At 39.9% G+C, this 22,849-nt stretch overlaps 2 protein-coding genes across 5 annotated transcripts in view; one reads left to right on the top strand and one right to left on the bottom strand.

The window, feature by feature from the left end:
* Positions 1 to 3,741, bottom strand: part of UCHL5 (ubiquitin C-terminal hydrolase L5) — a 22,181-nt gene extending 18,440 nt beyond the window's left edge. Inside the window, exons 1-2 of one of the 2 annotated variants that reach the window (XM_075422348.1) lie at positions 3,358 to 3,741; positions 2,096 to 2,159 (exon numbers count right to left, since the gene is read on the bottom strand). In XM_075422348.1, the coding sequence (XP_075278463.1) occupies positions 2,096 to 2,159; positions 3,358 to 3,439 (146 nt within the window). In that variant the 5' untranslated portion in view covers positions 3,440 to 3,741. The remainder of the gene's footprint in view (positions 1 to 2,095; positions 2,160 to 3,357) is intronic. The other variant, XM_075422349.1, reaches the window with a different exon arrangement.
* Positions 3,635 to 22,849, top strand: RO60 (Ro60, Y RNA binding protein). 3 transcript variants are annotated; one of them, XM_075422345.1, is made up of 10 exons: positions 3,635 to 4,032; positions 9,930 to 10,529; positions 11,029 to 11,249; positions 11,502 to 11,648; positions 13,071 to 13,208; positions 13,512 to 13,628; positions 14,362 to 14,475; positions 14,913 to 15,059; positions 16,590 to 16,668; positions 16,751 to 22,849. In XM_075422345.1, exons 2-10 carry the CDS (start codon positions 9,950 to 9,952, stop codon positions 16,870 to 16,872), a joined length of 1,665 nt encoding a protein of 554 aa, XP_075278460.1. In that variant the 5' UTR covers positions 3,635 to 4,032; positions 9,930 to 9,949; the 3' UTR covers positions 16,873 to 22,849. The 3 variants fall into 3 exon arrangements, with proteins under 3 accessions (XP_075278460.1, XP_075278458.1, XP_075278459.1); XM_075422343.1 differs by having other exon boundaries at positions 16,590 to 16,877; XM_075422344.1 differs by lacking the exons at positions 16,590 to 16,668; positions 16,751 to 22,849 and having other exon boundaries at positions 14,362 to 14,468; positions 14,913 to 15,023.

Genomic DNA, 22,849 nt, shown 5'->3' with positions numbered 1-22,849 from the left:
TGACAATAATGAATATGCAAACCAAAGTATATACAATACAATTTTTCTTACCACCTGACGACCAACTCGTGGCCAGCCCCCAAGCAGCGACTGCACAACCCCGAAATCCTGAATTTCCAAAAAAGTTTGAACTCCCAGACTGGAGAGGATTTGAACTCACAGAAAATGAGAAGAACAGATTCCTGCCTCCCAGCCAATCCCTATTTCTAAACTGAGCAGGACATTTATGGTATGGAATATTTCCCTTGGCCAGCCTGGCTGTCTGTGCTCCCTCCCAGTTCCTGCACACCTGCTCATTAGCTGAATAGGAGAAACCGGAAAAAGTCCCTTGATTTCACAGCAACTACTAAAAACATTGGTGTTATCAACATTACTCTCCTACTAAACCCAAAACACAGCAGCTACTGGGAGGAAAATTAACTCTATCCCAGCTGACACCAGGGCAACTTCTAGACAGAGGGAACCCGCACTGAAAATTTCAGATGTGGTCTTTCAGTTAGGCAGAACATCCTTCAGGCTTATTCCCATATATGCTAAACAATCCTAATCTGACTTACAAAATTACTGACTAAATGCTAAGTCAGGACCAGTTTTCCTGGTTACTGTAACTACTGCTGTTGCACAACACTCTTGAATTTGTTAGTGATAAACAGCCATCAAAGCATTTGTCAATCACATACAAGAACTGGAACTAAAGTTTTGGTGATCCTCTTAGGCATAAATGAAATATTCAAAGATAACAAGCTCTTGTGAAACTTCATCCTTTGAGTTACCTCTCTGAGAAGAGAAATTCAGTTTTCTCTTCTACTGAAATTGTGTCTTGCTCTTCACACTGCATGTCTTGCACAGTAAACAGCTTTTACTGCATATTGCACTGTATTTAATATTCCCATAAACCAAAAATTTATTAGTAGAGGAAAGAATTTTTACAAAATCTACAGCTACATTTAAGCAAAAACTTACTCATCGTATCAACCTGAATTTAAGGTCATCATCACAAAGATGCCACAAAAGGTTTATCTACAAAAGGTACACACTACTGTACTGCATGAGAAACCTTTCCCTAAGCTCTGATCAGAAGTCCGAGACATCTTTTTAAACAGTGGGTCCACTGAGGGAATCTGAAAAATGCTACATGTTTTATATTCTTTAAACTCTTAGTGATTATGTTAAAATGAGGCAGGAAGGAAGCTGGCCATCACTGAAGACTAGAAAGATACACATCTGACAGTACAAGCAAGTAAAGCTGTTACTTTGTGAACAAAACAGGTAATGTTGTGATGAAGTATCACATGAAGTACATAGTGCAGGCAGTACATAAACCACTTCTCAAGTAACATCTCTGCCATTCACGTGTCACTTGTCAGGTATCTTCAGTCAGAAAAAATTCTAAAACTACAACATCTGTACTAATTGCTATATCTTCTGAAAGATTAATTATAGAAGCTTAGGATATCCATGCAGGAATAGAGAATAGTCTGGGTTAGGTGACATATTCCTCTTAAAATCTTGTATGTGAACACAGATAACAATTAACACATCATGGAAAAAATGGTAAAAGAATTGACATTGCCTAATGAGGGCAGAACTGTTGCATATGACATCAGTCATATCATTGTCAGTTATAACAAGACTACGTGCTTTCACATACATATGGTAGTGGTTATGCAGGAAAAACGAGATACAAAAGTACAGTAAATTAAGGCAACAGATGCAATATCATATTATGTGAGGAAGAAGGGAGATAAAGCAAGGAATAGATATTTGTCAAATAATTTCTCAAAGGATGTAGCGCAAGCCAATGACAAAATCACTAGAAATCTATTTTCACGTTCTAGTTGCTACTAGCATCTCTTTCCAAAAGGAGAAAAGCTATACCAAGTACCAAGGCATTAATAAAAAGTAATTTAATTGCCAGGTATTCAATTAAATCAAAATCCTAATGAACTTCTGCAGAAAGTGAAGAAAAAACAATGCCAAAAAAAACCAAACAAAAAAAACACCACCAAAAAAAACACCTGAGTTTAGTACACATTCTTTCAGCAACTTCACGCAAATGTGAATAAAATCCATGCGGACTGGAAAAGTGCCTTACTTCAATTTTTCAAAGTTCTCTGGTTCCAAACTCCATATTTCTTCAACTTGTGCTCCTCTACAACCTGAAACAAGGGAAGATACAGGTTTCTTCAACCACCCCACTTAAAAGGGATGCAGCCAGTAAAGACAGACACGTGAAAGAATTCTGGTAACACTTACAACTTGCATGTCCCGGTTATGGAAAAGTCTATTTACAGGCTTTAACGCATCTTCATTAACAACAAACAAACAAGACAGCTCAAGAGAAGTTATTTCAGTAATTTCTCCTGTGTATGGTGGTGTTATCTTTACAATACAGCTATGTTTACAAAGAAGGAAGCAGAAGGAAATTAACATATCTTTGGTCACCTCACGTCCTTTGCTCAGCTGAAAATAATACTGTTTTTAAAGACACTGTCAGCTAGTCCAAAGAACTTAAAACGTGAGAAAGACCCATGGTAGCAGACTGAAAATACTGTAAACAATACACTCAGGCAAGCCATTTTTATAAGACAGGGACCCAAATGTTCGAATACTTGGTATGTGAAAAATTAATCTATCAGTCAAATAGAAACACAAAAGGAGACGCACGCCTAGACTCCACTTGTGACAAAAAGACGTGACAGAAGTTACAAATCAAGTAAGCTACCACAAAATCGTTCTCCTTCTTTGGCCAAAATCCTGCGTACGCTTACCTGCTGTTAAAACCATGGAGTCACAGTACTGCCAAAGACATTAAACGAAATGCAACACAAAATGTAATATTGTAACAGCCAAAGCAGTCCCTGCAGGCTACCGCCAAGCACGGCAGCCCAGCCCGGTCACCTCCGCCACCAGGCCCGCCGGCACACAACCCGGACTCGTACCCGCGCGCCGCAGGTATTCCCCGCAACGCCGCTCCCCAGCAGAAGCGTCCACCGGCCCCGGGCGGTCGGACGGGCTCCGCTGCAGCCGGGAGCGCCGGGGCCGCCCCCTCACAGCTGCCCCAGCCGGGGGCCGCCCGCCGTGAACGCGTCCGCGGCCTGCGGGGAGGCACGGCGCTGCGACGCGGGAAGCGCTGGGCGCTGCGAGCGCGGCCCCGGGCCGGGGCAGCCGGGCAGAGGTCACAGGAGACGCGTTCCCTTCCCGCCCGGCCCACCGCGCCCCTCGCCGGGGAACCGGGCAGCATCCCGCTGGAGGCGGCGGGCAGGCCGGCCTTGCGCCCGCGCGGGAAGAGCCGCGGCCACCGGCGGGGCCTGCCCAGCAGCGCGACCCCAGCCCCCGGCCCCGCTCCCCCCTCACCGAAGCCCTTGATGAGCTCCGTGAAGACGCCCGGGTCGCTCTCCATGAGGCACCACTCGCCGGCGCTGCTCCCTGCCGACATGGCGGCGGCCCGCGCGCTCCCTAAGGCAGGCTCGGCGCCGCCGCCGGCCGGTCAAGCTGCGAGGCCGCGGCACGCCGCTCCCTTCCCGGCAGGCTCCGCAGCCCACGCCGCGCCTGTCATCTCTATGGTGAGGCGGGGCGGGAGCAGGAAGCGGCGGTGGGGAACTGGATCCGGGGCAGCCGCCGGCGGTGGCACCGCCCCGGCCGCGGAGGGGCCGCGCCTGTGCCCTTCGGCTCCGCTCCGGGGGCGGCGGAGGGGAGGCGGGCGGAGGAAACCCCCGCGCCGCGGCGGGGAGCGGTTCCGGCTCGGCCGCGCGGCTCCATCCGGGCACCGGGGCGCGGGGGCGGTGGGCGCGGCCCCATCCGGGTCCCGGGCATGCTGTCGGGGCGCCGGCGGGGCGGGGCCGCGGGAGACGCGGAGCCACCGGCGGCCGGAACGGGACCCTCGCTGCCTGCCCCCCCCCGCGCCCGGAGCCGGCTCCGCCACTGCCTGCCGTCCCTCCCCATCGCCCGGCGGCCGCCGCAGCTTCCCTGGGGCCGCGCCCGCCTGGGCAGGCCCTGCCCCGCGGCCCCTCCCAGGCCGCGGCCTCGCAGGCAAGTGGCGCCGCGGAGGGGAGCGGGCGGGCCGCGGCCTCGCCGGCGGGGTTGACGTCGGTGCCTGGGCGTCGGGAGCCCCGTGAGGGGATTGAGGGGTGCGGCCGTTGGCGGTACCGCTCTGCAGGGTTTCAGACGCTTTTTCCTCATAATTTTGTTTCATGTCGGCTGAGCTCTCTTTTCCCTGCAGTCAATAAATTGGGAGGCTTTTCAGCAAACTCTGCGGTAGAATTATTTTGAGCGGGTACGTGGTTCGCGTGGTCCCGTGTCTCCCGTGCCATAGCGGTGGCCGTGCCGTTGGTGGGCTGGGGGTGTCCTCCTGGCAGGCCTGTTCACGCCGAGAGGTTTGTGTTCTGGAGCGTGGGTGCTTCGGCTGCTGCCGGAGCGCTGCTGTAGCGCAAGTGTGCTCTGTTACAGCCATGGCTCAGTGGGATAGTTGTGGGTTCTCTGCTCAGTAAACTAAGAGACGTTAATTATAATCTTCAGTTTAATGCTTATACAAAATTTTGAGAGCGGAGTGGGCGAATGCACTTGCTTATAGAATGAAGTGTATATTGCTTTGAAGTATTTGAAGACAATCCAAATTTGACCCTGCTTCGGCAGGGGGGTTGGACTAGATGACCCACAGAGGTCCCTTCCAACCCCGAACACCCTGTGATTCTGTGAAATGTTGTCTTTAAAATGTCAATGCATTTTTTTCATAAGAGGTCTGACTTGGTCAAAGTTTAATTACGTATGTTTTCACTACAAAGTTTGATTCATCATTGTTAATGTAGCAGTTAAATTTAGGACCTTAAGTTAGAACCCATAGTTCTGTTAAAGCTTTGTGCTATTTATGTATTTTTTCATATGTGCCTGAAACTTCTAAGACATTTTATTTGTTAGGAAAACTAGAGGTGCATTGTAAAAGTCATACAAAATAACAGAGGTTAACTTACAAAGCTCAGTCGTTATGGTACAGCAACATCCTTGTCTCTCAATTGGAGCAATCCGGATTTGATGGGTGAACTGTTTGATGGATGGGGAATTGGTTGGACGGTCGCATCCAGAGGGTGGTGGTTGATGTCTCAATGTCCAGGTGGAGATTGGTGACAAGTGGTATCCCTCAGGCGACCCTATTGGGACCAGTACGGTTTAATATCTTCATCAATGACATAGACAGTGGGATTGAGTGCACCCTCAGCAAGTTTGCGGATGACACCAAGCTGAGCGGTGCAGTCGACACACCTGAGGGACGGGATGCCATCCAGAGGGACCTGGACAAGCTGGAGAAGTGGGCCCATGTGGACCTCATGAGGTTCAACAAGGCCAAGTGCAAAGTCCTGCACCTGGATTGGGGCAGCCCCCAGTATCATTACAGGCTGGGGGAGCGAGGGATTGAGAGCAGCCCTGCTGAGAAGGACTTAGGGGGTACTGGTGGAGGAAAAGCTGGACATGAGCCATCAATGTGCTCTCGCAGCCCAGAACGCCAATCTTATCCTGGGCTGCATCCCCAGCAGTGTGGCCAGGAGGGCAAGGGAGGGGATTCTGGCCCTCTGCTCCGCTCTGCTGAGACCCCACCGGCAGTCCTGCAGCCAGCTCTGGAGCCCTCGGCGCAGGACAGACCTCGTCCTGCTGGAGCGGGGCCAGAGGAGGGCCACAAAGATGACGGGAGGGCTGGAATCTCTCTCCTATGAGGAAAGGCTGAGAGACTTGGGGTTGTTCAGCCTAGAGAAGAGAAGGCTCCAGGGAGACCTTTCAGTACTTAAAGGGGGCCTGTAGGAAAGGTGGGGACAGGCTGTTGACAAGGGCGTGTAGTGACAGGACAGGGGGTAGTGGGTTCAAACTGAAAGAGGGTAGATTTAGACTAGATATAAGGAAGATATTTTTTACAATGGGGGTGGTAAAACACTGGAATGGGTTGCCCGGAGAGGTGGTCAATGCCCCCATCCCTGAAAACATTCAAGGCCAGGTTGAACAGGGCTCTGAGCAACCTGATTGAGTTGAAGATGTCCTTGCTCACTGCAGGGGGGCTGGGCTAGATGACCTTTAAACCCTTCCAACCCAAAGCATTCTATGATATTACAAACATAAAGATACTGACTTACCAATCAAGATGCAAGTGCTGTATAGGCTGTTTCAGACCAGTCAAAGCCATATTTTACTTAAAGATTAATGTATTTGGTGTTTGTAATATAAAAAAAAACCCTTAGTGTTTTTTCTCTTGACTAATAATTGTGAGCAACCATGAATTTTAGTTCAGCTGTTTTTGTTATGAAGAGTCTAATCTGTGACTTTCAAGGATTTTCACATTGCTGTTGGCATTCAAGTAGCTCAGAAATTGGAAATGCCTGTGGAGCCAGAATATATCACTGGTAAATCCTTCGTGTTTGAAATTTAAGTTCACTGCTGCAGCTCAGCAGATGAAGAGTAGGGTTATGGTAGAGCATGCCAGAAGCTAAGTGTGTATTTGCATTTATCCGTCTGTGAGGGTGCAAGTTGTCTGTGTTGTACAGGTGTCAAAGGAGAAAATAAGCTTGAGGTCTGAGCAAAGGAGAGGGACTGGTTAGAAGGAGGGAATGGCTTTGGGAACTTGTGAGGTTGAAATATAAAACAGGAGTTGGAAATGGCCAGCGTGATTTAAATAGTTCAACACTGAATAAGTGCTTTTCCAGTAGATCCTGGCAAAGTTTTAATTTGATACTTCTAGTGTGGCTGTTCAGTAGTGAAATTACTGGTTTGCATCAGCTATTGCAGGTTTCAAAGGTAATTTTTAAAATACAAATTTATTTTAAAGAATATACAATTCATATTAGGATCCAAAAGATTATGTTGGTTTGAAGCTCTTTTTAAATCCCCGAGGCAGCATCAGCTGTTGGAGAGAAGTCTGGTTTGTATCCTAGATTGCTTATCAGCAGGCATTAATAACTTTATTAAAGGTTTCAGAGGACTTGTAGGCATTTTTAATGGGATAAGTACTGCAGGTTATTCATTCCGTTGTGAAATGCTGTCTTCTGTCTGAGAAGATGACTTTGAAGGCGGAGTGAAAATGAAGCTTTAGAAAAGGTCGAAAATGTTACGGCATCTGTTTTTGTAGCTCCTAGTATATTCCTAAGGCAAATTAAAGAGCTAAGCTTCAGAAAAACTAGAAGCAGCTTCACAAAAACTAGAAGCATACATTTGCATATCTTTTTAAAATATGGATTTGTGTGAGAAGCCTATGGATGCTACCATCTTCTAAAATACAGATGTTTGTGTTGGAAGCCTATGGGTGCCAGCACATACCTCTTTTCAGTGCTGTGAGTCTGTACAAAAGCCAAGTCTGTACAAAAGTAAACATAAAAATTATTCATCACTAATGCGTGTAAGTTAGGTTTGTTATATGGTGTAATACAGAAGTGCCACAGCAGAATTTTTTTTCTCTGATGATTAGCTCTAAACTTATTTAATACAATACAATTAGCGTCACACTGCATAGTCACATGTAACAATGGAGTAGTGAACTGTTTGTCTTTCAGGATGATACCTTTGATGGAAATACTGATCTTGTGTTGCGGTATTTTATAAATAAATCCAGATTTCAAACCAGATAAATCTTATTTGTAATTTTAGAAATGTTACCATTATTTTGTTTAGGTTTTGTTCCCATTCTCAGGGTGGTGATGACAATGGTAGCTCATTTGTGTTAGTGACTGTAAAACTAAGCGTGTGAGGACAAGTGAGGCTCTCCAAGTGGGAATTAAAATAAAATGGATGTATCAGATGGAACCTGTGCAAATGGAAAAATGTAGGAAAATATTTTAAAATATTCAGACTAGTGCTGGTATTTCTTAATATGATCAGCAAAGTGAGATCATAAATGTTTTATTTAACCAAAGGCATGGTCCTTCCAGTTCAGTTTAAGTCTTGGTAATCCATAGGTGACTGAAAAGATTTTTCCCATTAGTCTTACTTTAATGTGGTAATATTTATTATAGTAGGGGTATGAAAGATGCAACAAGAAATTATTCTCAATATTTCATATATATATGGAGATCTCGTTACTCATACATGATCGTTTCTGCTTCCCATTCTTATTTTTGCTTCAAGATAATGGGGTTTTTCAGTATCTTTCCACATACCATTTTTTTCTGATAAATAAACTAATGGATGCTGACTGTGATTTCTGGATTTTTTTGTTTGGGTTTTGTATGTTTATTATGAAACATTACCTACTGTTTAATGAAACCAGCTAATTGAAATGTATTGAAATAAAACGTCCTGCTATGGTATTCATGCACTGCGAATACCACCCTTGTTATTTTCGGTGTATTTGCATGCTTCAGATGTCAGTGAAAGTCGGCTCAGCCATCATGTGTATTTAAATTGGTTTGGCAGGAGACATGGTTAGAATATTTAAGCACTAAGAAGAATAGCTGAGCACTGGTGTTCTGAATAATACAATGAAAGATGCTTCTTAGTTAAAAATTAACTGAAACCTGCATTTTTAAACCAAGTATCAGCATATGGCTTCCATTTTTATGATTTTAGCAGCATATGGAATATAATGGGAGCACTGATAAGTATTTGTTACTGAACTCTGGATGTAGACAGCACATCACTGCAGATGGGCAAGCATGGAGGATGGGTACACTCCTGGTAACTTGCACAGAAAGGAAAATTCTGTATCAAAGAGAAAGTAGGGAAGTTGTAAATCAGTATGTTACTTTAATGGGGGGGTGGGGAGGAATCTGTGTGTACATTGGTGACATTTATTTGTGCTAACTTATCCTGGGAAATGAAGCAAAATGACTATTTTCTTCAGTATCCAAACAAGCATGTCAAAAGTAGAGAGCGTACAATACTTAAAAATGGTTATGTGACTTTCTTTGAAATGTCATTTGTGTCTGCTCTGACTGTAGTGTGTGCGTATTTTAAGATCTATATGCAGTTTGATGGAGTGGATTATTGGTGCTTTTTTTTTTAAGTAGGACCTCTTGGTGCTATTTAGTGTCTTTTTATTGTTTGGTGAGAACTGAGAAAACTGAATTTATTATTGTCATATTAGTGGTTTGGAGATAATGATGATGCATTTTCTTCCCCTTACCCTACTGATTTCAGTTCACCTGCGTTTATTTCAGTTTAAATATTACGGCTTGAATTTTACAATGCTAGACACTCTCCAAGTAAGAGCAGTGTTGCTGCCTGCAAATTTTACAGCTGAACTCTCTTGCAGCTCAAGAGTGTATAAAGACCTGAATGATTGTGAATTTTTGTGCTTTTTTTTACTACTTAAGCTCAAATGTAAAGCAGTACAGAATTTGTTGTTATGTCTGTGTGTTTTATTGGATCTCACTTGATACAGCAGACTATTTGACCCTGTAATAAAGATATTTTTTCTAGAGCTACTGTCAATTGTTAAAAAGCTGTTGTCTAAGCCTCACTGAACCCTACCATATTGAAACTTTCACAGTCTTCTGACTAAACAGTTTTTCAGTATTTTAGTTCTTTATTTTAGCATCATGTTTCTTCAGTTAGTCAGTATTACCAATTCTTCAGCGAAGCAGAGTAGGGCAAGATCTGAGTTTTGAGCAATTTAGTATGCAATCCAAAAATCTGCCTAAGTGGTGTAATATTTTAGGGGCCAAACGGCATAAGACCAGCCATGTTTTCTGTGTGCCACTTACTGGGGTTAAGTAGTTTCTCAGTTGGTGTTAAGGAAATAAATTTGTCACCATTGTAACGTAGAGATTTTTCTCTTTCTTTTCCCCTAACTGGTATGTATTGCTGCACACTTAGGGTATGCTCTTACGGAATTTATGAAGGAAAAATTACAAGAGTATAGAGAAGATACATTTACTTTGCTGAGAAGTGATGAAAGAGTAGAGTCATCAGGTTTTCACAGTAGTTCTTAATAAACTTTATTATTCTTTCAACAGACCTCTTGGAAGTGTAAACAATGGAGGACAAGGAAAACCAAATGCAACTCCTGAATGAAAAGCAGGTGCCGAACTCTGAAAGTGATTATGTGTGGCATGTCACCGATACGAATCGACTGCAGCGTTTCTTGTGTTTTGGTTCAGAAGGTGGTACTTATTACATCAAGGAGCAGAAGCTGGGCTTTGAAAATGCACAAGCTTTAATAAGACTGATTGAAGAGGGTAGAGGTTGTGAAGTTGTCCAAGAAATAAAGACGTTTAGTCAAGAAGGCAGAGCAGCAAAACAGGAGCCCCTGCTTTTTGCTCTTGCGATTTGCTCACAGTGTTCTGATGCAAAAACGAAACAAGCGGCATTTAAAGCTGTTCCTGAGGTGTGTTGCATACCAACCCATCTGTTTACTTTCATCCAATTTAAAAAAGATCTGAAGGAGGGCATGAAATGTGGCATGTGGGGCCGTGCACTGAGGAAAGCTGTTGCAGATTGGTACAATGGAAAGAATGGCATGGCTGTTGCTTTAGCAGTTACAAAATATAAACAAAGAAGTGGTTGGTCTCATAAAGATCTTCTGAGGTTGTCCCACCTAAAACCTGCCAGTGAAGGTAATACATTTTTATTTACCTGAAAATACTCTGTTTTAAACCTTTTATATTTACTGTGGAACTAAGTACCATTGTAGACTGATGACTTCTTAGTGATGGTATCCTGTAAATTGCCCCTTAAAAACATGAGTCCTTATATCAGAAATTGACCTGTTTATCTTCAAGATGAACAGGGTTGTTCCTTCTTTTTCTTCCTCATGTCAAGAGAAGATAGAATAATACAATTCCCTCAGTTTGTTCCTATTTGCTTACAGGTGATGAAATAACACTACTTTGTTATTTGGGAAGATCTGTTGGTTTCAAATACATTAGACTCCTTACTTCTACGGAGAATAATACAGTAATTAAAACTACTGCTCTGAGTTGTGTGTGGCTGACTTTTTTTATAGCTGGTTGGCAGGTCTGAGAATGAAACCTGCTAACGGATTTGCTTGCTAGAATGATAAATGCTGGTATAAAGATGGTAATCCTGCTTGGAAAATATTTTTCTTTCCAATAGGAATTGCTGTAGTCACTAAATATATTACCAAAGGGTGGAAAGATGTCCAAGAGGCTTATAAAGACAAAGCAGTTTCTGCTGAGACTGAAAAACTCTTGAAGTATCTGGAGGCTGTAGAGAAAGTAAAACGCACAAAAGATGAATTGGAAGTTACTCACTTAATAGAGGAATATGGTCTAGTTAGAGAGCATCTCCTGACAAACCACCTGAAATCTAAAGAGGTAGGTAAACTTCATTAGCTTTGTATTCTCTTTAGAATAATGCTTTTCAGAGTCTTAAGTCTAGATTTCCATTAAAAAATAGCCCTTATGCTGTTTTTCAAGTTGTTTACCCAAGTAGTTAATTTAAAATAATGAAGATCTTCATAAAACTTGTACGTTTATTTTAAAATACACTTATTTAATATACAGATGTCAGCTCCTGTAGTTTGGGAATCTCATCTCTTTTTTTCCCTTCTTTTGCTTTGGTCATAGATTTGGAAGGCATTGCTGAAGGACATGTCCATTTCTGTATTGTTGAGAAATTTAGGAAAGCTGACAGCAAATTCACTGCTTGAACCACGAGGTTCAGAAGTGGCAATAGTATGTGAAAGACTGAGAAATGAGACACTGCTAAAAAAGGTATGAACTTCATAATCAGTGCCAGCCTTTGTAGTTTTTAATCTCTTCCTAAACTGCATTTCTTCAGGCAGCCTCTTTACAAAATAAAAGGGATGTTCTTTAGAGGAAATGTGTAGTTTATTCTTTTAAAAAACTGCAGTGGAATACCTGTACTGTTATTTTAAAACTTGTATTTATCATTTCTCATTTGATCCTGCTCCCTTATTTCTGAAACCTTTCTACAAGTTAAGTATATTGACAGCTAGGATCTTTGCTTAAATTAGGGCTGTGGCAAGCTTTGCCTGTTGGGTTCATCCATTGCTTCTGAGCCTTGTAATTTAAAATCAGCAATACAAGCTTAAAAAGTGAGTGGAAGTCACTTTTGTAGGGTGCTAGGAAGTGAATGCACAAACTAGCATAGCAGCTGAGAGGAAAAAAAAAGGTGGAACAAGGAGGCTTCCTCCTTTCAGATTGCCTTACTGTCCATCAAAGAGGTAAGAGAATAAGAGGGAAAAGAGGGTTCCCCAAAGGGAGAACAAAATTTTCAGGAAATTAATGGGAGATAGAGAAGACAAGTTTTGTGAGTTGGAGAGGTTAAAATCAGGACATGTAACTTCTTCAAGACCATAGCTGAAACAAGAACAACAACAGTGGGTCCTTTTATTTCCCCATCCCACTGCTCTTCCCCTTCTCTGGTTTCTTCTTTAACACGCGTACTTACTGAGGCACTGGAGAAGGGAGCAGAACACCTTGATGGAAGACAGACAATGGACAGGCATTCAGATTTGCTAAGATATGCTGCTAGTAGTGATTAATGACTGAAGCTCCCCTTGAGGAAAAAGATAACAAAATGTTGATAAATCAGTAAAGCAAAGATGCGGTTTAGAATATTTAGCATGTGGCAGCCACTGATTTGATTTATGTAGGGAAAGCAGGGGAAAAAAGGGAAATGTCTGGACTGTCCTCTTACAGTAAGAGGAAATGAATGCTCTATTCTGAAAATAGGGGTTGTTTTTTGTCCAGTTTTACTATATCTGATACAAAACTAGTTTTAAGTTTGTTCTTTTCCTAGCTGAACTCCTTTCCCCTCAGCAGGGTAGAGACTTTCTCTTACTGTAAGTCTGTGATAGAAAATAGCACTGGACAATCTTAGAGCTGTGAAATTTCGCCAAAATTCTGGTGACAGCATAAAATAAAATTTGAAATTAATTGGAGGATTCTGGAAAGGGCTGAGGTCCATTTACCAGTAACTGACAGGTATCAGTTCATACAATAGCTCTGTAAAGACTGCATGAACTCTTCAAATTTAACAAATGTAAAATAACAATATACTAAAACATATTTTCGTAGTAGGATCTTATTTTCAGGTTTAGTTTGTTACCTTTTTTTTTTTAAGGAGTTCAGATTTTCAAAAACTTACTGTTGATTTCCTTTTGCCCATAGGGTAGAATACATCCATTCCATATTTTGGTTGCATTAGAAACCTATAAAACTGGACATGGAAGCAGAGGGAAGCTTTGGTGGCGTCCTGATGAAGACATTTTAGAAGCTTTAGATGCCTCATTTTACAAAACTTTCAAGGTAATGTAGTTCTTCAGTTTGTTAAGCTTTTTAAGATTCCTCTGTTTTCCAAAAGCTTATGAAATCCAGAAAAGTTTGTTGGGTGGATAACAATTTTGACACTTTATAGCAAACATCTTAGGAATTGGGATTTTATTAAACAAAGAATCAAAACTTCATGATATATTCAGCTTTTGGCAACATTACTGTCCTAACATTGCCCCAGAAAGAATTTTAAAAAGGCCCACTTCTAGGGTTGAAGGCAGCAGAAGAAATTAATATATTAATTATTTGTACCTATTTTCTTTTTTTTTTCTTTTTTAGACAGTTGAACCAACAGGAAAACGCTTCTTACTTGCAGTTGATGTCAGTGCATCAATGACACAAAAAGTTTTGGGCAGCGTGCTCAATGCTAGCACAGTTGCAGCAGCAATGTGTATGGTGAGGCATTAAACTTCTTTTCTTTATAACTCTTTGCAGCCTGAGCTCCTCTTTTGATACACAGGTGCTGTAAAACTGGTTAGAAATCAGAAGGAAACTTACGTATAATATGTTCTGGATACAGAAGATGTGACCTTGCACTTCACTGGTAGACCAGATGCTTAAAGATACTGGTAACCAAATTCAGAAACATCAATTTGAGGAAGTTGGTTTCCAGTGTAAATCGAAGTGGTCAAGGCTGCTTGTTCACTTATCTTAGCTGAAAATACGTTTTAATTTTTTTCAGAAGCTTTCATAGAATAATCCAGACTGGATTAAGAAATTTTGGAGTAATTCTTGGGTGCATGTGAGTTATCAGTATGGCCTTGTATCACAATCGTGTTCCCCTCAATTTGATATTCTAAAGCTTCTTGTGTATATATATTATAAAGGAGTTGAACTTTTATTGGTGTTTAAAAATGTTTAGTGTTTTATGTCAGAGGGGAGAGAAGAAATACAGAAGTATGTTAAGTTACAGTAATTAGAGCAGTTCTTTAGCTCAGATTTTTGCAACGTTTATTGGCAGTAGTATTAGAGAATACTTCAAGTGTCGAGTGAAGCATTAGTGCACGTGAGGAGCCATGGTGACTGAAATACAAAAGGATATGTCATGTTGTGTGTTTGGTAGGGAATGCCTTGATTCAGACATTAAAAATTCGGAATAATATAACTAATTTTTTTTTTTCTTTCTCAGGTTGTAGCACGTACTGAGAAGGATTCCCATATTGTTGCCTTTTCACATGAAATGGTCCCTTGCCCAGTGACGGCTGATATGACGTTACCTCAAGTATTAGTGAAAATGTATGAAGTATGTAAAAAACAAACAAAAATTTAGGAAATAGCTGTTGCTGAAATCAGAGTTTAGAAGTCTCAGTAATTACACTGTATTTTCTTTGTAATCAATTCTAGTACTGTGTTCAGTTTTTATCTGTATAGTAAAACACTGGATTTTTTTTTTTCTCCTGTTTATTTAGAGAAAGTCCAGCAGATGTCATTATTGCAACTGCTGGATATTAAACATTGCCATTTAGAATGGCAGTGTTAACATCACAATGAGTTAGTTTGAAAACAGTATTAAAGAAATTCAAGCAAAAAAAACCTGTACAAAACTGAAATGAAATTAATAAGTGAACTGTTGTTTAACAAAGAAGCCTCTGTGTGTAATAATACATGAAACTTACATAAAAAGTAATTTTCCATGGTTTTCTGTATTAGTGTGTTCCGTGTATTTTTTTTTCTTTTAAGATTCCAATGGGTACTACTGATTGTTCCCTTCCAATGATATGGGCTCAAAAAACTCAGACAGCTGCTGATGTCTTCATTGTATTCACTGATAACGAGACCTTTGCTGGAAATACTCATCCTGCAACAGCTCTTAGAGAGTACAGAGAGGTAAATATGCTTCTGATTGTTTATAATTGATCAATGCAGTACACCATAAATAGCAGTTCTAAAAATGTTTTAGAGACTGAACTAGTTTTGGCTTTTTCAGTAAATTATATGTTGTTAAAAAGTGATATATTCTGCAGTTGTGCAATATGTGCACTAATTCTGCCTTAACTGTGCGTATTTAAAACCAATGAATTGCTAAAAGGGTCTATAATTATCCTAACCTGCTTGGAGAACTGCACTACAGATGGAAATTTGATATTTAGGGAATGTATGAATTTCTGCTTTCTATATATAATTGATTGAATAAGTTTTTTGTGGTTCTTGGAGAATGAAATTTGACTCACAGAATTAAATTTAACTTTGATATCTGCGATAGGTACCACAAAGTTTAAATGAAGTAATGAAGATAAGCCTGTAGGGAAGGTGTCAGTCAGATGGGGTGATGGTATATTATGAAGAAAGCTCATTATGTTTTAAAGGGGCTGCTCTAAGCTGTGCAGCTTCATAATTTTAAATTAGAACTAAAAAAAATGCCTTCTCCAAGCACATTGCTATTAGAAACTCTTATTTATTCAGCAAACAATCTTTTATGCTTTAAAGGAACTATTTTTTTTAAGCTATAAAGAAATACTTTTTGGCAAGCATGTGTGTATGGACATTAATCTTCGTATCGTGTCCACCCCATGGAAATGAATACCAAAAATTTTTAACTTCCCCACTGTGTTCTACTCTTCTTAGTTGAGATGAGCTCCAATTCCTAAATTTATTCTTTCAACAAAGAGTTCCTGTTCTCTGGCCTTCATGCCACTTGCATTGCTTTACTTTACAGGTTACTAACGGGTAAATTCAGCTCATTTAGGAGAATTGTCCAGGCCACAGTTGTTGTATTTGTTCAACCAACCTCTCCTATGAGGACAGGCTGAGAGAGTTGGGCTTGTTCAGCCTGGAGAAGAGAAGGCTGCGGGGAGACCTGATTGCAGCCTTTCAGTACTTAAAGGGAGCCTATAGGAAAGATGGGGACAATCTTTTTAGTAGAGACAGCAGTGATAGGACGAGGGGTAATGGTTTTAAACTAAAACAGGGTAGGTTTAGGCCGGATATAAGGAAGAAATTTTTTACAATGAGGGTTGTGAAACACTGGAGCGGGTTGCCCAGAGAGGTAGTGGAGGCCCCAATCCTGGAAACATTCAAGACCAGGTTGGACAGGGCTCTGAGCAACCTGATCTAGTTAGCGGTGTCCCTGCTCGCTGCGGGGGGGTTGGACTAGATGACCTCTAGGGGTCCCTTCCGACCCAAAACTTTCTATGATTCTATGATTTGGAAATCCTTGCCTTGAACAAAAATACACTCTTTGACTCCTGTTAGATGATTTGATAATTATTATTGAAAGTTTTCTCTCAGAATGAGCTGCAGAATAGCAAATAAACATTTGCATTTGAAATAAGCTATGATTATTTGGCCCTCTGGTGGGTTTAAGTTACTCTATATGTGTATTCTGATTTTTCTTTTTTTTTTTTGTCCTTTGTCTAGAAAATGGGTATTCCTGCTAAATTGATTGTTTGTGGAATGACCTCAAATGGGTTTACAATCGCAGATCCAGATGACAGAGGCATGTTGGACATATGTGGCTTTGATACAGGAGCTTTGGATGTTATTCGAAACTTCACTTTGGATTTGATTTAATTCTCTAGGCATCTGCTCTTCCCAGTGGGTCCAGTGCTGGCAACAGACTTCGCCCTGGGAACTCCCAGCCAAATATACTTTATTAGAATATGGCACATTATATACATATCAGAATGTTACCTTTTTGTGAAGGGAAGACAAGAAAAGCAGATGAGAAATCTCTGTTCTCTTTTTTTCCTGTTGCACACAATTTAAAATAATAGTGGGAAGTTTGCTAGAAGTAGCTACAGGGTTACACAATAATTTAATTTCATTTATAATAGATTATAAATACAGAGAGATTTTTAATTTCCCCCCCGCCCTGTTGCTGTGGAATGCTTGTTTGCAAGAGTAAATTGATGAATTACTCTTAGGATGGGGCAGGAAAAAAAAGTGGGTTTAATATTTTTAATAATGTCAGTTTAACAGCAACTTCGCTGAGAGGGATTTTTCTTTGGGCTTTTTTTTCAAATCTTTGTAGTTTAAACAAATTACTAAGGTTCAACATATTCCATTGCTACACTTCAAACCTACAAAAGAAGTATTTTCTGGCACGAATGAGACCGCATGACTGTGATGCAGCATGAAAGTTACCCAGTGAAATTTTACACTGATAAAACTGAAAGTGGAAGAGCTCCTGCTAATCTTTTTCTGTCTAGATTATTGTCTGGGTTTTCAGGAGTAAAGTGTAATTCTCTTTAGATAAATTGAAGGGCAGTTTCTGTACAGTGCAGTTTCAGAAGCACAATTTTAGAATTAATACACTTCACAGGAAATTCTGAAAACTGTTTTCAGTAGAAAAAGACCTTGGAAACGGCTGGGAAGCCACATTCAGTCCACGTTACAACTTCAGGAAGCATCAGCAACGCTTTCAGTGAGGGAGATCAACAAGTGCACATGTCTTGGTCTGCTCTTGAAAGCCGAGTGGTAACAACCAGAAACAAAAAGCTGCATTTTCTTCAAAAGAATGTATTCAATGATACAGAAACAATCTTCCTAACAGGAGAGTACTTCATTTTTAAAAATCTTTTTGTAGATTAATGTTACTTCTGATTTCGTACATTAATTCAAGCTAACTTTTTTCAAAACTACCTCCAGTTTATAGTGACCAATTCTTAAAAACTTTTATGAAATGTACAGTTGCGTCCTTCATGTTCTCAAAATCTTGTCTAGGAAGTGATCGGAACTGGATTTTTTTTTTTTAGTCTGATAGTACAAGTGTGAGTAAATAGGAAGAAAGCTAGTGAATGACTTATCACTTTGGAACAGGAATAGATAGCAGTTCATGTGTGTATATATTTAATGCTGTGTGTGTGTTTATATATGTGTGTATGGGGGGAAGTTAAAAGATCGCTTTAGTAGCAGTCTTCACAGTCCTAAAAGATGAGAATGGTTTGTTTTTTTTAGTGATGCTTTTACAACTTACCCTAAGACATATATATGTCAGCCTCTTTTATGCTAATTCTGGCTGTTTTAAACAGTGAATTTGATCTTAATTTGAAAATAATTATAATTTATAAAAATAACCCAGTTGTGGTAAATGACGTGTAAGATCATATTTTTCTGCCTACAACCCAAGCTGTTAAATGTAAAATTCACTTTCGTATTATACTTTTGATACTTATAACACTTTTCATTATGCCTCACGCAGATTGATTATAAATTCAAAACTTTCATTCTATAGGATGGATCTCTCTTTTGGTGCTAAAATGTACGGTTACGTGTTACTGAAGGTATTCTGCTACATACTTAACACTCTACCTTAATGAATCAGAGTGGTCTGATATTAAAACCATGGGAGGAAGAACTGATGGTGGGAATTCTACCTTTCAGTGGACAGAAATGTAGTTACTTCTGAATGATCACTGCTCTAACGATACAGCTCTGGTAGAATGCTTGAAGAATCCCGGACTGCCACCAGCTTGTCGGGTGACATCTGGAAAAAACAAGTGTTCCTACAAAAGCTGAGAATTCGCACTTTGAGTTTCATAAAGAAAACTAGCCATTTCTTATGAAAAATTCCTTCCCACGTTTAGTCTCCTTTCTAAATAAACACCATGAATATGGGGAGTAAACTCATTTGCTCAATATATGTTAATAATTATTTCGAGTAAATGCACTGATGTTTTGGGGTTGGTTTTGGTAGTAATGTGTTTTAAATTACACAATAGTCAGACATCTGATCAGATGTTTCCTTCTAAGCTAGAGATGTTGAAAATAACTGATACGTATCTTTTGCAAGTACTTTTTCTTATTTGGAGTAGTATTTGTGAAGTAATAGGAAATATTTTGGACTAAATATAAAATGAAAACTTAAACAGGTATTTCAAGTAACTTTGTGCAGTTAATTGCATAAATGTACTGCAAGTAAAAGACTAGTTACTAACAGATTGAATGAACGGTTATAGTAGTGTTGCAACTTTGAGAGCAGTCCAGTTTAAAATACAATTCCTTGAACTAGTGTGTAAGTGAAGATGAACTTTTCAGTTAGAACTTAATAGAAAATGTAGCTCCCTGTATCTACTGACACTGGATAGCTATGGACCATGTTAAAGATAGTCATCCATGCTGGAGTACGTAATATGCTCTTAAATATTTACTGTATCTCTGTACTGAAAAATGTTCTTATAATGGAATATTCAAAGTGGTTTGGTTATCTGGTGTAAAACTAGCACCAATGGGAGCATGTTGTCATCTGCGCCTCCTTTAAGATTTTCACAGAGAGGGGAAACTGAAGTGAATGCTGACAGCTGAAACTTTATAGTGTGTTGACCTTTGTTTCTGCCATTTTCTGTCTGGTTTTGTTATTCTCTTACAGTAAGGGGCATAGAAGAGTGATGCTGTGTGTTCCTTTTCCATAGACTGGATCTTTTTTATCTGCCCGTATACTGAATTTTAGGGGACAGTATGACTCATTTGTCATAACATAAATTTGTCTGGATTTTAGTCTTTAGTTAATTAAATTAATAATTTCCAAAATTATATCTGCACATGTGAAGAGGCAATAATGACTGTAATGTTTTTAAAAAAATAAATAAGCGAGCTAAGACAATTGCTAAGCTTCAGCATTGGTTCAGTATACAATAAATAAGCTGCCCTTTCGCCAGAGAGGAGACATGGACTCTTTCAAGTCAGTAGGGTTGTTTGCATTGGAGGAACACTTTGACTAACAAAACAAAAATAGGGCTGTAATTGTGCACTGCAGTTTACTAGTAAAAATTGAACAGGGACAAGTTTAAAGCTAGTTAATTTTATTCAAAACATTAATTAAAAAAAAGGTCTGAAGGCAGAGTGCAACTGCAGACTGGGTGAATGCAGGTTTCCCGATATCTAACGCTATTAATAGGCTTTCAGTGTGACTGCCATTTCACTGTGACCCCCTGAACATTCGTAAGTATTGCGAGTACTGTGTCAAAGACTGTAACGTTCGGGCACTTTAGCTTTAAGAACAAAGGAGAGGATGTAATTGTTGGAAGCACAACAGAGATAAAATATTCTTTTGTAATGAATGAACATCAAAGGTCAGGTTTCTTCATGGAAGGGATACAATGAAGAATGTGGAGAGGGCAGAGTCACTGAAGATTTCTTAAAAATCATGCAGTGCGTACATCGGCATTGTGTAATAAATTGAATACAGTGATCGTTTTGCCAAGAAATAGAATTTTGTGTCAGGAATTTTAGACCTGTAGCAAGGAGAAGGAGAATTTGGGATGCTTGTAGAATTACATTACAGGCAAAATACATGGTCTTTACGTACAATCCGATGTGTTTAAAAAAGAGAAGTCTTTAAGTAGGTGTAGATCCGCAGTCAGCAGGATATTTTAGGGCCAGTTATTGGTGGCCCTCACAAAGCGGGTACTTCGACTGGCCCTAAAATATCCTGCTGCTTAAACCCACTGTTCAACCTGTTTGTTAAATGTAAATCGTTAGGGGGGTTGCGTTGTTCTTTTTCATTGTTGTTTAAATTGGGGCCCATAAATGGGTATGGCTATAAAAGGCTATTCAACAAAGTATATATTCTTGGCTTAAAAAATACACCAGCGGTTTTGGAAATGTGTTTTAATAATGGTTCTGTAAAAACAGTAGGAAAATATTTTTCTCCGTTGCAAAATGCTGTGCTGCTTAATCACGCACCGAACTCACGGCCACCATCCCAGAAGCATTAGTATTGGTTCGATTTATTTTGTTTCTTGTGTTAGCTTTCCGCTTTGCCCTTCCTTTGCTCTGTTCATGTTGGTGTTTTTCTCCTTTCCCATCTCCTTGGCACCTCAAGCACACACCTGAACCTCTTTTCGTGTACAAGCTCTTGTCCATTCCTTTTTTTTTTTTTTTTTGCCTCTGTTCTTCTGCCTTCTTGCTGTCACTGAGCGCACTAGCTTAGCGAAATAACTTATACCAGAACTGATGTCATAGTATTTACCTTAATTTAAAAAAAAGGATACATTTTTTTCTTTCCTTTGATTATATAAACCTCTTATGAAATATTTAATTTGCTGTATCTATCAGATTTTTGGTAAAACTGTGTACCAGTCAGTGACAAAAGTGTGCTTTGTTTATTTACAAAAATCCAACATCTGCCTGTGAATGGCTTTATTTTTATGAAGAAACCACTTAAAATTGGCTTTTCAAATTTACAGCTTTTTTTGAGAATTAGTTCAGTGGGTTGGAGCTTTCCATTCTGATAAGTATTATCAAGCTGCTGTTATATGCAGAATTAGGGAAACATGTGAGTTAGTTCTGGATAAATGGGCAGCTGCTTTGCAGTATTGGTTAATCTTCAAAGAATAGGATGTAGAAGTAAACCTCAGCAACGAATCATTTGTCTTCATAGGTTTATTTGGCTATTTGCAGTGGTTTACAGTGGACAAACGGGCTGTAAGCAAGCTGTTCGAATGACTTTACTGCTGGGATGGTGGAGATTCCACCTTCCCATGATACAGTATAGTGTACAGCATTGCTGCGTAGGAGCTATGGGGGAAAGGTAAAAAACTAGGACAGCGCATCACAGGTGTGCTGCTCCACCAGCTAAGATCTGAGATAAGCTAATTTCAGCAGAAGTTATGGTGTCTCTAAATATGTGTGCTTACATTTGGATTTATAATTTTGATACTATAAAGCGTAGTTTCTTTAGGTATTTCTTCATTCTGAATTTAAGTTTATATATATGGTGAGAACTTTTACAAATTTTTCATTAACAAATAATGAAAATAGCTGTTTTCCTGATGTTACCAGCTGCTTAGAGTTAAGAACAACTAGTTACAAATAAAACGTCTTTTCTATTACATTCTGCTATAAAAGCGTAGTTCTACTCTTTAAAAACAATTCCATATAAAGAAGCAACAGATGGGCGCATTCACAGTGACTTGGTGTTTGTTTCCAGCTTCTCGCGCTTCTTAGTATGGATGAGCAGGTAGTACAGAATCTTTTAGTGGGTAACTTTTAACATCCAGATCCCAGAGCAAGCATTATTTTAAGATGAAGACCTTTGTCCTGGAGGTAATGCCAAGCAAAAAATATGGAAATTGTTAATGACAAATATTTTTGAGTCCCTCCCTTTTTCTCTAGAGTAGAACCACACTTTAACTGCTGTATCGTGTTCAAATAACTTAAACATAACGCGGCTTTGTGCCATCCAATAACGAAGGCACTGTCTTGCTGCTACTTTCTATGAAATGATACAAAATAAATGAGAAGCTGTTTGGATGGGGAGCCTTAATATGGTTAAAAAGAAACACAATTAACCCTTTGAGTGCCTTAACACACATCATCTTTAATAAACGGGTACTCACTTGGATCTGCAGGCATACAGCATGATTTCTCAACAGCTGGAATAGAATGTTGCCTTAAGTGACAATGCCCTGGGATTTCTGAAACTTAAAACTCAAAGGGTTATTTTAGACTACTGTTTGGGGATTTTCTTTTTTTTTTAAAAAAAAAGGGAACAAAATGAAAAGGTCTTTGAAAAATTCCTTTGTGTACTATTATTATTATTTTTACATGATGGATTTACCCGCTTTCAGGTGCAAAATTATTGTTAATCTTATCAAAAAACGTAACTGACTTAAGAATTCTGCACAGAATACTTAGTTACCGCTGTATGTGTAAAATAAAATGCTTTATTAATATAA

Source organism: Opisthocomus hoazin, chromosome 6 (genome assembly GCF_030867145.1).
Source record: "Opisthocomus hoazin isolate bOpiHoa1 chromosome 6, bOpiHoa1.hap1, whole genome shotgun sequence".
In the NCBI taxonomy this organism is placed as follows: Eukaryota; Metazoa; Chordata; class Aves; order Opisthocomiformes; family Opisthocomidae; genus Opisthocomus; species Opisthocomus hoazin.
The sequence above is the reverse complement of the archived record's forward strand: the minus strand, read 5'-3'. Positions and strand labels throughout refer to the sequence as shown.